This window comes from Abramis brama (genome assembly GCF_963993115.1).
Source record: "Abramis brama genome assembly, chromosome: 24".
Lineage (NCBI taxonomy): Eukaryota > Metazoa > Chordata > Actinopteri > Cypriniformes > Leuciscidae > Abramis > Abramis brama.
In genome coordinates this window covers 3,058,453-3,072,275 of record NC_139986.1, presented here as the reverse complement: position 1 = coordinate 3,072,275, position 13,823 = coordinate 3,058,453, and the positions used below count along the sequence as shown (strand labels likewise).

At 40.2% G+C, this 13,823-nt stretch overlaps 1 protein-coding gene across 1 annotated transcript in view; it reads left to right on the top strand.

The window, feature by feature from the left end:
- The first annotated feature begins 7,950 nt into the window (after window positions 1–7,950).
- cul2 (cullin 2) overlaps window positions 7,951–13,823 on the top strand; it is a 29,895-nt gene continuing 24,022 nt past the window's right edge. Inside the window, exons 1-6 of the mRNA XM_084102512.1 lie at window positions 7,951–8,145; window positions 10,199–10,338; window positions 10,983–11,085; window positions 11,167–11,261; window positions 12,684–12,789; window positions 12,913–12,995. Coding sequence (XP_083958638.1) covers window positions 10,220–10,338; window positions 10,983–11,085; window positions 11,167–11,261; window positions 12,684–12,789; window positions 12,913–12,995 — 506 coding nt within the window. The 5' untranslated portion in view covers window positions 7,951–8,145; window positions 10,199–10,219. The remainder of the gene's footprint in view (window positions 8,146–10,198; window positions 10,339–10,982; window positions 11,086–11,166; window positions 11,262–12,683; window positions 12,790–12,912; window positions 12,996–13,823) is intronic.

Genomic DNA, 13,823 nt, shown 5'->3' with positions numbered 1-13,823 from the left:
AAGATATTTAAGAAATATGAGAAATATGCATTATTTATATTTATGCATAAATTAAAAGGTTGCCTACTTAAAGTTATCATTGTGGAGATGTTGGTCCAGGTGCTCAGCCATCTTCAGCTTGATGTCCAGGGATTGGTCTGTCACCTTTATTAAATGCAACAGTGTAATATCGTTAGGTTATTTGCATAACCCATATCACCTTTTTCCGTGTTTAAGTGCTATAACTGGGTCCCGCATGCATCTACCAACCCAGAAAACGTGAAAAGTGACAACTCAGTAACTGTTTTGTTAAGCCTTTCTCTGCAAGCATGTCAAAAAATAAACCGAACAGATTTCGCTCCCCTTCTGACGTAAGAAGGGGATCTTGTTATAATATTACCGCCCCTTAATCACATTTCCATCCACGACGCCGCCATTTGGTTTCAGCAAGCGTCAACAGTGACCAGTTCTAAAGCAATAGCAAAAGTTAGAGCAAAGCATGCAAACTGTTCTGTCGTTGCTGCACAGACGAACACTATTTAGAGTCCTAGCCTCAGATGAGACGAGAAAGCAGTGGATTGATTTTATTTTCAACGGAAATACTCCAGAAACAGATAAATCAATGTAACTCCACAACATAAATGCATCCAGTATCCAACCATTCAGAAACGTCCAGGTGCGTCTAAAGTTGCAACCTCTTTCTGAGTCTCTCTGTAAGGCTGCACTCCGCTACTGGTTATTTCTGAGATTTTGGATGAGTGAGATTATTCACATGTTTTGTTATTGTACCCGAAGCTCTTGTAAAGGATCGGCCTTCTTCTGAATGGAGGCGGCGGAGCATTAGCTCATTTGCATTTAAAGCGACACGCACAAAAACTGAGCGTTTTTGCTCACACCAAAAAAGGGGCAAATTTGACAAGCTATAATAAAGGATCTGGGAGTATTTTGAGCTGAAATTCCACAGACATTCTGGGGACACCATAGATTTATATTACATCTTGTGAAAAGGGGCATAATATCTCACCTTTAAGCCCGCCGGGGAGTGAAGACCCATAAAGGCCAATTCAATCGCCTCCGTCCAGTGAGAAAGGCGCTGCGAGGAGATCGGCGCACCCTTACATTGAGTGGCCCATGAAACTGATAACTGATCCTTCCTCCTGAACGATCGTGTCCTGTTAACATAATAGTGTAACACTCATACAGGACAGAAAGTGTGCAATTTCCGTTCCTCCTCCAAAGAAAAAGGAGGGGGGTAAAAGGCACACAAGTCCAAAGCAGCGAATCACTGACTTCGGGAACGAAGGTTCTCAGAGATAGGAGCTTAATATGAACACTCTCCAGAGGTTCAAACGGGGCCCGAGTTAAAGCATTCAGAACCATGGATAAGCCTGGCGGGACCAGCCTCTTCGACACACGGCGTATTAGAAGACTTCGTCCCACCGAAGCATACGTGGTAAGCCGAAATTGCAGCCAGATTAACTTTAATAATAGGAAACCCGTTGTAAAAAACAGAGTATTTAACTCACGGTTCACTGAATAAGTGCGAATCCCCAAACACATGGCATGTAAGATCATATAATGAGTGTGTAGATGGGGCTCTAATGTTCAAGATAGTGTTTATAACTTTCTGAGGAAGCACATTCAAATTTAACCCTTCACAGGCCAGACCCAAAGAGTGACACATTCCGGGTATGGGCGAAATATCAATGGGAGCGGACAGGGCTTTCCCTGAACAATCTCTGCCAGCCACAGCATTCTCGGCCAACGAGGGGCTAACAGAAGGATAGACAATCTGTTTTCACTCAGTACGTTTACATGGACAACAATATTCCGATATTAAGCCAATTAAGACAATACTCTGATTAAGAAACCACGCAAACAGGGATTTCTGATTACCTTAATCCGGCTTAAGTCAGACTCTATGTAAACACAAATCGAAATTAAGACGTGGAGTATTATATTTTAGTTGCATTATCGAAGTGCATTTTAGACATGTACACAGCTTAATAACACTATTAAAGTCATGTGGGAGTTTTAATAACAAAGTTTGTGAGGAGCATGTTCATATGTTCCTCAACAGTTTTTTCTGCATTCCTCTGCCACCCTGACTCCTCACTCTCGGCTGTTTCCCATCCAGGAATACGGGGGATTATTCTGGGATTGAGCCACATTCCGACCTCCCTCGGACAGCACGGCAAATATGCATACTCTTTTACTCTTTATCTGATTAACAGGAGGATGCGGAGCTCTTTTACGTGGCAGACAGATGTCAAACGCCTCACCTTCCTTTCTTTGAAGGTTGCATCTCTGTCTTATTGCCGCACAGCTGGGCCGACCAACTCTTTTGAATCCACAGGAGAAAGTCTCCAATACTTGAGACCAATACTTGAGAGACTAAGCCAGAGCGACCTCTCACCCTCAACGGCGAGAGCCAAAATATGGCCGCAGTTTTGTACCGCACCATGCAAGGTGCATAGGTCTATTATATAAAAGATTTCCCTCCTAAGTGCCCAGCTCCTCCAATAACTCGGCTTGATAGGCCATCAACAAAGAAGTAAATATCCTGTTTAACTCCCGGTTAACTCCCAGGAGTTACATGCCTGATCATGCATGATAAGCGATGCTAATCTTAGCTGCGCATGCTTACAAACCTCCACTAGGTCACAATCCACCCCCTTCAACGCTAAATTGGCACTTTGTGCGCTCACGGCCTGCATGCTTGGGCCACAGACAGGATAGCGTCATCCTCCTCATCATCCGGCTCATCCCGGAGGAGGCGAGCTAACATCTACTGATCCGCCTCATCATCCACCTCATCGCATTATGCTAGCAGATGTTGGTCAAAAAGCTGCGTAAGCTCAGGGGACTCCTCATCTGTGATATCCCCTCATGAAGAAAGATCCCGCTGGGGAGAGGGTTGAGCCCCCTTAGTCGAAGAAGCGATGATAGAGAGACATGGTTCATCTTTTGTAGATGCAGCCACCCGAAGCCTTCTTTCCAAAATCCTGGCCGGCATCACACAACAGTGCTTGCAACTTTCCACATCCATCAGTGCGGCTTGAGCATACTTTGCATGCATATTACCCATGCATGCAAATCGAAAATTGCCCGAAATCATGAATACACATGCCACCGGACATAAGCGGGAAGGTGGGGCATCTTTCCTTTTCTCTGCAGCGATCTTGGACACGATATGTTGAGTCAAATTATCAACTTAGCTCGCCTTGATGCATTAGCTAGGTTAGGAGATACAGCTATTGAAAGAAAAGTAGAAACACTCAGAAACGAGAGCAGAGAAAGAGGTAATATCCACAACAGATAGTAACTGCACTGCATTTGGCAGCGGCAATCATAACGGTATGTTTGTGAACTGGAGCAGTGCAGGTGCTGAAGGAAAGTCTTCACGGGAATACAACAAGAATGCAGCTTCGGGGATCACAGCTGAATATACAGGGAGGGGGTGGGCTCCTTGTCAGGGTTCTCCTCTGACAGTTCTGTCAGTCTTGTCTTTGTTTAATGTGTCTATTTTTGTGTTGTGCTTGAACACATGGCTCTGTCTGTCTATGTGTTGGCCATGTGCTCCTCTGTTCCAGCCTCCTTGTTTCCAATTACCACTCCCTCTTGTTTGAGTCATTGATTAGTCTTCGTTTGTGTGGGTGTGTTCACCTGTTCCTTGTCTGAGTATTGACACCTGTTCCTCGTGTTTTCTGCTCCCTTTATAATATGCTGCACATCTATCACAGATCACCAGCCTGTTCACCTTGGACTGGACTCAGCGGCCACCCTCTCAGCTTGCCTGTCATGTGCTTTGTTCCCTGCCTACTGTTTGGACTGTTATCACCTCCTCACCCACCATCTATTGTCTTGTCAAAACCCGTTAACACTCATTCTGTGCTTGAGTTCTCTCTCATATACCCCTTTTCCACCAAGGCAGTTTGAGTGCTGGTTCAGAGCCTAGTTTCAAATCAGTTATTTGTCTTTCGACACCTAAAGCACCAGTTCTGAACCAGAAAAAGTGTTTCATAAGTAGCACCAATACATTGCTGGTCTAGAAGTAAGAACCGCTTGCGTCAGGGGCGGGGTTACCGTGACCAACGAGATGAACAGAAACTCGTGACCGTCATTTTTTAAATAGCAGTTTATTGAGTTAATAGTGCAGCTTGATTGTAATCTCCGTCTATGCAAATCACGGCGAGCTGCACGAATGCGTTGGATTTGCTGTGTTTGTATGCCGATGTAGGTTTGCAAAGCCATGAGCATCAATAGTAACGAAACGACTGCCATTGTTGATGGAAGGCTTGTTCGAGATGCATCGGAAATGCGCGGACCGATGGGCCTGCAAGAAGCCGATGCATCTCGAACAAACCTGGTGTGCTTGTGTTAGGCCAGGGGTGTCCAAACTCTGTCCTGGAGGGCCACTGTCCTGCAGAGTTTACCTCCAACTTGCCTCAACATGCCTGCCTGGAAGTTTCTAGTATGCCTAGTAAGAGCTTGATTAGCTGGTTCAGGTGTTTAATTGGGGTTAAAGCTAAACTCTGCAGGATAGTGGCCCTCCAGGAGTAGGATTGGACACTCCTGTGTTAGGCGCTGCCGTGCTAGCCTTGTTGGGCAACATGAGATGTATCCAGTGACGTAAGATCTGGCTCTGTGGTGGGTCTCTGGCCTGTGGAGAGGCAAACCGGCTCGTCAATCGAACCAACGCCAAACCGGCAATAGCTCTGGCTCTAAACTAGTACCAGGTTCATGCTGGTGGAAAAGGGGTAATAGCTCCGTGACACTCCATGTCATGAGCTGTGGTTGGTCTGTTTTTTTTTACATCACTGGCATCAGTGTAAATGGTTCAGTAACTTCACGTACAATAAAAATACAACCTCTGTAAATGTACAGTATTTCCTGAGTTTAATTTTTCATGAAAAGAAGTCTGTGATCTCCAACATGCTTATAGATAATTTTATATAGCCTACATCCTAATGACAATGAATACATATTTGTCATCTGTCAGAAGAATCAGAATGCACTTTATTTGCCAAGTGTGCACAAGCAAACAAGGAATTTGGTATGGTTTCCAAGAGCTCTAAGGTACTTACTTAAATACATAACACAACAGAACAGAGAGAAATAATTAAATGCATGCAATTAAAGAAAAAACAATGTCATACACATCTAGAAAAATGTAATTAGCAGAGGAAAAAAGTAATATACATTTAGATGGTAAGTAGAAGGCCTATGTACAGATATACAAATTAAGTACTGTGTATACAACTGTATAAATATAAATGTGTATTTACATGAGTCAAATCAAGTCACCTTTATTTATACTGTGTTTTTTTACATTACAGATTGTTTCAAAGCAGCTTTACAGTGATAACATGAAAATAATGCATAATGCATAATACAGTTATTATTGTCTAATGCCTGATTGGCATAAGCACCAAAAGGATATAATGTACCTTTATATGGAAGTAGAAGGCCTATGTACATATTAAGGTCTGGGTAGATTAGATGATAAGCAAACTGTACACAACTGTATAAATATAAATATGTATTTACATGAGTTATTATTGCCCATCCTAAAGTCTGGGCAGTTACACACCAATTATCCTCTCAGCTGTCCTAACAGTCTGTTGCAATCTACGTATGTCTGATATGGTGGCTGACCCAAACCAGACAATTGTAGAAGAGCACAGAACAGATTCAATGACAGTGTTATCTGCGCCTGTGGCGGAAGTACAACCTCTGCTGCCGTTTCACTTAGATAAACATTTACATTTATGCATTAGGGCAGACGGTTTTATCCAAAGCGACTTACATTGCATTTCAAGATACACATTTTACATTCTTATCAGTTCTTAGTTTTTGCTTTCCCTGGGAATTAAACCCATTGCCTTAGCGTTGAAAGCGCCAGCGCTCTACTGTTTGAACTACAGGAAAGCATCACAATAAATATTTATATATATATATATATATATATATATATATATATATATATATATATATATATATACTGTATATATATATATTTTCATTTTAATAACATGCTGCAATGAATGACGTACAATAAGACTAGGAAAGTGCATTAAGAATGTAAATACAGTAAGTTTTAAATGTATCTACAGTGCTACTGATAGCTCACCACTTAATCCTAAAACCGCACTCAGAAAGCAGACTACACAAGAGAATTCTTCTTCCCATCTAACCAGTCTTAAACATCTAATTAAGGAGCTGAGAGCTGTCCAAGCACAGAAGAACTGCCCTGTATCTGCTGTGGACGATCAAGAGGCAAATCCCAGGCCAAGCTTCTATGTAATAATGTCATATTAGGCATTTCAGGTGCTGAGATATAGTGTGTGCCCAGGAATCTGAATGGCCCCACAGTGCTCTTCATGATGGTTAGTGGAGGTAATGTTTCTCCTGAAGTCCACAATCATCTCCACATGTTTGAGCGTGTTCAGCTCCAGGTTGTTGTGACTGCACCAGACGGTCTGCAAACTTCAGGAGGTTGACAGATGGGTCTTTTGCAGTGCAGTCGGTGTTGTACAGGGAGAAGAGCAGAGGGGAGAGAATGCAATCCTGTCGAGTGCCAGTGAATTTTCCCAGCCTTACTAGTAGATGATCCACTGACAAATGGAGGTGGGCACAGAGAGCTGGGTCAGTTTAGTCAGGAGGGTATCTGGGATGATGGTGTTGAAAGACCAGCTGAGGTCCACAAACAGGATACTTGCACAAGTCCCTGGTTTGTCCAGATGTTGCAGGATGAAGTGCAGTCCCGTGTTGACAGCATCAACTGACCAGATAAGCAAACTGAAGAGGGTCTAGCAAGGGGCCAGTGGTGTCCTTCAGGTGGTCAACACCAGTTTCTCAACTGACTTCATGACCACAGACATCAAAGCAACTGGTCTGAAATCATTTAATCCAGTGATTTTTGGTTTCTTGGGTAAGACACTTGGGCGAGACACCATCTGGGCCTTTGGCTTTCCTTATGTTCTGTTTCCAAAAGACCCGGCATACATCCATACATGACTGAATTATATATTGCTGTCCAAATAAATTTAGAAAACAATATAATTTTCTCTTTTTATTGAAATATATATTAAAGAGACACTTAGGACACTAGTGAATCGAATGTGGCCAGTAAGAGCTGTGCGTGTAAACCTCACTCCCCTAGCCTCAAGAGGTGTGCTAGCGGCTGAGGTCTTTAGCATCCTTGTTAGCGCGCGCCTTCCACACTGGAGACTCCTGTTCGAATCGGGTTGAGTAGGACCGGTTACACTAGGCCTTCTTACTTTAGGCTTCACGTGTGTCCCTGGGGTCCACCAGTGCTGTTACACCCAATCCAAGTGCAAATGATCTTATTATTAAGGTATATCCAACCTTATTATAGTTTGTACAAATATGATATGATTCAAAGATAACATTAAGTTCTGTTGTAATTAAGTGATCGATAACATATATATATATGATTCAATTTAAGCCACCTTTAAATGACTCTGAAAAACCATTACAGATTCGGTGTAAACACATTTTTATGACAAAAATAAATTTTAATCTGATTTCTTATGGGCTATTTGTTCTGTTAAAACTGAAATATCATAACGAGTAAAGCTAAATTCAAAAATAGAATGTTTCCCCCCAAACATTTCTTTATAAAAAGTACTAAAATTATCGTTAATGCAACCGTCAAGGACCTGGAACGTTAAGAAAAAAGAGTTTTGTCAATTTTCTTACTCATGCCTCTTCTGTCACGACTTTGTCCGCGAACAGCTGCCGTACTTTTCGGTCATACCACCAATAAAAGGGGGAGTCCGGTAAAAGCTGCGATACAATATTATCATTTATTTTATGCACAGTATATCCCATTAATACACATTATTTGTATTAACTTATAAATAAACGCTTATTCAACGTCTCGTGTAGTTTAAAGGTTATTATAACTGTGTCCATCATTAACTGCGCTCGTCCACCCCTACAGCTGATGCAGTGGTGCAGTCCGTGAAAGGCAATGGCAGAGGTGTAGAGGGAGAGAGAGAGGAATCAAGCGTCTTGACAGCTTCACTTCAAACCCACAGCCGTGACACACTGACCCGTGGACAACACATCCAGACCCGGCCCAGCCGAGCCTCCTGACCGCCCGAGACTCGCAGCTCAGCAGGGCTTTCTCAATCTCAGGTGTGTGTGTGAATGAGCAGCGCTCATGCTAGCACAGACGTTAGCTGCAGTTTCAGCTCCATAACACTGTCTTTACATCAGAAACACACACCGATCGCTTATAAACACACGTGTACGTGTGTGTTTACCACAGCACACAGCTGTTATTCAATCACGTCTGCTTAAAATAACCCACAGCTTCTGTTTTTAATGCAGTCATATCATGGATATGTGTAACTAGGCCTCTGCAGGTTTGGGGGTGACTCTGTTTCACAGCAACTGGATTTACTTGAGGTGTTAACTCATTTGTTTTGGCTATTTATAGGGATGTTTCTATGTAGATCACATGATATTGATATTTTGATGTGCCTTGACAGCTATTTTGGATGTTGACACTGAGATAATGAGTTGATCTTCACTGATCTGCCTTTGTTGTGACAATCAGTTACTCCAATAATTAGTTTCCCCGTGAATGTGATGTTGTTTATGAGGTTTATGGTTGTTTTGTGTAGAAGGCAGACATGCATGTCTTTATTCTCTTCTAGACAGACCTGTCAAGTGTCAACTGATATTAATTTATTGTTAAATTGGTGTGTTGTGGTGGTCAACTGTTAGCAGTGTTTGGTAAGTTACTCTAAAAAATAAATAAATAATAATAATTCATTGATTGTTAATAATTACTTCTTCAAAAGTGTAATTAGATTACTGTACTATTACTCTCTGTAAAAAGTATCAGATTACTCATTAATTACGTTCTAAATATATCCCATATCAACCTCGGACAGTTGAACAATACAAGGATTGACATGAAACTGCTGTTTTGATTCTGTCAAATTAACAATATACAATTGCATAAATTATTATTGAACTGACCAAAGTGTGTAAAGGGAGAAGTTACATTAGAAACATACATTTTAACATTCAATTTTGATGTTAAATCCACTTTTGTTTTATATAGAATTGTTCTATAGTCTAAGTACAGTATTTAATGCAATTACCTCAGAAGTAACCATAATTAAATTACAGAAAAAGTAAGATTAATCCCTTACTTTACTTTTTCGAGGGAAAAGTAATTAAATTACAGTAATTAATTTACATTTACATTTATTCATTTAGCTGACGCTTTTATCCAAAGCGACTTACAATTGCTATACATGTCAGAGGTCGCACGCCTCTGGAGCAACTAGGGGTTAAGTGTCTTGCTCAGGGACACATTGGTGTCTCACAGTGGGTTCGAACTCGGGTCTCTCACACCAAAGGCATGTGTCTTATCCACTGCGCCATCACCACCCAATACTGACTGTCAGGGGTTGAGAGCAGGAGGTTGATAACTTGATATAAAATATAGATATAGCAAATGAGACGAATTGTAGAAATCAAAGATGTATTCATTATTTTTTTGAACTTCAAACAAACTATTTAAAATATTTGGAAATATGAATTATTCAAGTTAACTCATAATATGAAAATAGAGAAATATCTTTATTATATTGGTCTTATACTACAAGTATATTGATGATAAATATAAAACTGTAAAACAAAACTGTATTTGAACAATTTATGTGCAGCAGGAGATACAGTTTCACTTTTAGGAAGTTATAGAAAACCCCAGGACATTTTAAAATACTAATCAATGGGGAAAAAACATGTGATTTTCTACTAATTTGCTATTTATGCTCAACTCGTTGTGAAAATCTATAAAATGCATTATAACAAAAATCCTTATCCAGTCCATTTGACTTGCAAAAGTCATTTTTTCTAAAATTAGTTATACTTTTATAATATTTTTTAATACTTTGAATTAGATTTTTTTTAATTTTTAGTTTTCATTTTAATTCTAAAAAACTTTTCTAATTTTTATTATTTTTTGTTTTGCTTAAATATTCCTATTCTATTTAATTTTGCTGTAGTTTTAGTTTGAACAATTTTAGCACTTCAACTTAAACGTATTTCAGTTTATTTTCACCATTTCAGTTCCCGAAAATGCTTTTAATAGTTTTAGTTAACAGCAACACTAAAGGGTATAATGCTGTAACGGGCTGACTGTCACCTGTTGACGTCTCTCCCCCCGCAGTGGAAGCCGAAGCCACACACCATGTCCTTAAAGCCGCGGGTGGTGGATTTCGACGAGACGTGGAACAAGCTCCTGACGACGATCAGAGCGGTCGTGATGCTCGATTATGTGGAGAGAGCGACGTGGAACGACCGCTTCTCGTATCCTGACACACTGTCCCGGTTGAGAAATATTGCTTCCTCTTTCTTCTTCCTTTTGAATGTTTCTTGTAATTGGAGGTTTTATTTTAAGAGGGTGCTAAGCCATAATTGGCATTTATTAAATGTGTTTTATACGTACCTCTTACACCACCATTCAAAACTTTTTTCAACAAAAATTTTTCTGAAAGTTTATTTTTTCAGCAAGGATGCATTAAATTGATCAAAAGTGACAGCTATAATGATATAAAAGATTTCTATTACACATAAATGCTGTTCTTTTGACCTTTCTAATCAAGGAATCCTTAAAAAATCACCAAAATATAAAGCAGCATAATTTCAACATTGATAATAATAATAATAATAAAATGTTTCTTGAGCATCAGATCATCATATTAGAATGATTTCTGAAGGATCATGTGAGTAATGATGCTGAAAATTCAGCTTTGATCACATGACACTTTATATTACAAGTTACTTTAAAGTGTAATCATATTTCACAGTATTACTGTTTTACTGTATTTTTGAGCAAATAAATGCATCCTTGATGAGCAGAATAGACTTCTTTCAAAGTCTAAGTTTTCAAAGTTTCAAAGGTGGACTAACTTCATGCATCCCGCATTAAAACCCCTTAACGTGAGCTTCAGTGACATATACGCGCTGTGTGTTGCATATCCAGAGCCTTTAGGGGAGCGACTGTACACCGAGACCAAGGTCTTTCTGGAGAACCACGTCCGGCAGTTGTTCAAGGTAAGAACGCCTCGTTCTCAGGTCAGTGCCGTTAGCTTTTGATCGCGGATGTCTTTTATCATTGTGGTGTGTGTCTTACAGAGAGTCCTGGAGTCTGAAGAAAAGGTTTTGGTGATGTATCACAGATACTGGGAGGAATACAGCAAAGGAGCGGAGTACATGGACTGCTTATACAGGCGAGTTCAGCTGCGCTGGGAGTTCATGTGATGTGATGTGTGTTCTTCAGCGCTCGAATCCTCCTAGTCGAGTTTAATGTGCAGAGACAACGACACATAAGCAGTTCATAGGTTGTCTTTCTCTGGCTCAACCAATGGTGGAGTTGGGGGCGGGACTACCAGGTTTGCTAAACAATATCAGGTGGTTGACAGATGAAATGTGGATAAATGAACTTTTAATTCTGAAATTAATTTTACTGAGCTTCAGTACTTCAGAGTTTTTGGTTGGTAAATGGTGTTTGTGTTCATGCTGGTGTGATTCTTGGATGGTGAACCTTAACTTAAATAAGTGTTTATATTAGGCTATATCGTGATCGAGTGGTTGTCTAAGAATTCGATTATTGGTCTTTTGTGTTTTACTTTAGTTTGACCAATATTAGTCTCGACTAGAAATCTTATATATGTATATATGTAAAACCCATATATATTAGTACACACTGACTAAAGGTCTGTTATGCTCTTCATTTAAATACAGTAAAAAAAAAGTAATATTGTGAAATAGTATTACAATTTAAATCAGCTGTTTTTTATGTGAATATATAGTAAAGTGTAATTTATTCCTGTGATCAAAGCTGGATTCTCAGCATCATTACTCCAGTCTTCAGTGTCACATGATCCTTCAGAAATCACTCTAATATGAAGATCTGATGCATTTTTTCAGGATTATTTGATGCCTATAAAGTTCAAAATAGCAGCATTTATTTGAAATAGTTTTTTTGTAACAATGTAAAAGTCTTTACTGTCACTTTTAAAATAATTATATGCATCAGTCCTGTATAGGAGTTCAGTCCTGTTATCATATCAGGCATGAAAAGTAATTGAATAGTTTTGCAATTCTTAATCTAGTTTTGTGTAAACTTGTCTGAATCCGTCACCACAGGGATGTTAAAATAACAGTTCATTAGGAGCCGGGAGCGTTGCCCTGTGGGATACGGTATTCCCAGAAGTGTGCCTATTGTAAACTGCATAGTTTGGCACACACACTAGATTTTCCTGTTATTTCATGCATTCAGAAAGTTTGCATACTGTGCACACACAATAAGCATGTTACAGGATAGCAGGATTAGTACGCCGGTCTGAGGATTTGTGGAGAGGGATAGTTATCTTCATTTGATATCATACATTAGCACTGATTGCGAGTGTTCACTAGCATGCGCTACATCGAGTGCACAAGGTTTTGTTTCTCTGGCATGCAGTCGGCCTCGGTCAGTTTCTGCTTGGTTTCACCGCCTGAACCCCGTCACTGTCCCGCTGGTCTTGGTCAGCTGTGAAAACAAGCGGCTATTGAAGTGACGTCACCCGTGGCTTTATTGTGCATCAACATTCATTTAGAATAATAGCAACTGCTCTTCCCTAATTAGTGTTTTGATGAATTTGCTGCAGGTACCTCAACACACAGTTTATTAAGAAGAACAAGCTGACCGAGGCGGACCTGCAGTATGGATACGGAGGAGTGGACATGAATGAGCCGTTAATGGAGATCGGAGAGGTATGCAGGGCTTCCTAACCCGGCACAACACAATAGGATGATGAGCTATTCACTGTTCAAATGTCAAATTGGGTTTTTATTCTGTCATAAACAGTGGTGTTGTTGTTGTTGTTGTATTTGTAGCTTGCACTGGACATGTGGCGGAAGTTAATGATCGAGCCCCTTCAACCGATGCTGATCGGGATGCTTCTGAAGGAGATCAAGAAGTAGGTTAAACCTTAAGATGGGAGGAATGTTTCCAGGTTTAATACAACTTTACCTCGAAACATTTTCATTTATTTCACTTTTATTTTCTTTAAGGCGAGACACGGCAGGCAAAAACATTGTTTTTTTTTCATTGGTCAATTTTGAGATTTTGGGATATTTGTCTTCAGTAACATGACCTGTGGTGAAAAAAAGTCAGAAATACACATTTAGGTCTTTATTTTACTACACTTTGTCTATTTGCGTCTGTAGATTTCTCATAAATTCAACAAAAGTTGGCTTTATAAATCATCCGCGAAATCATCCGAATATTTAATTCTTTAAAGGAGCCGTATGTAAGATTGTGGCCAAAACTGGTACTGCAATCACTTTCAAATTACTGTAGAGTGGTGTATCCCCTCCCCCTCCCCCTGACTCGAGGTTGCCAGATAGGCTGCAGGATCCAGCAGGAATGTAGGCTGCTACGTAGCTGTGGTAACTAGAGCAGAGCTGGCAACCCGGATGCCGAAACACTACTGACTTCGTGATTGGTAGATAGGTGGAGGGTGGCGCTTCAGGCCAAAACACAAGATGACAACATCAACATCAGTTGAGGGCTGCAACTTCACTTTTTAAATGACAATATCCTGGCCGGACTACTGTTGTCAGTGATATAAGCATTTGAAATGAACATGATTTCTTAATTCCTAGTGACATATCAGAGCCATTTTATGATTAATTGAAATACATTTCTTACATACAGCTCCTTTAAAGGGTCATGAAACCCTAAACCAATTTTTCTGAGATTTTAACAGAGGTAGGTGTGTTTAACACCATAGAAGACAATGTTA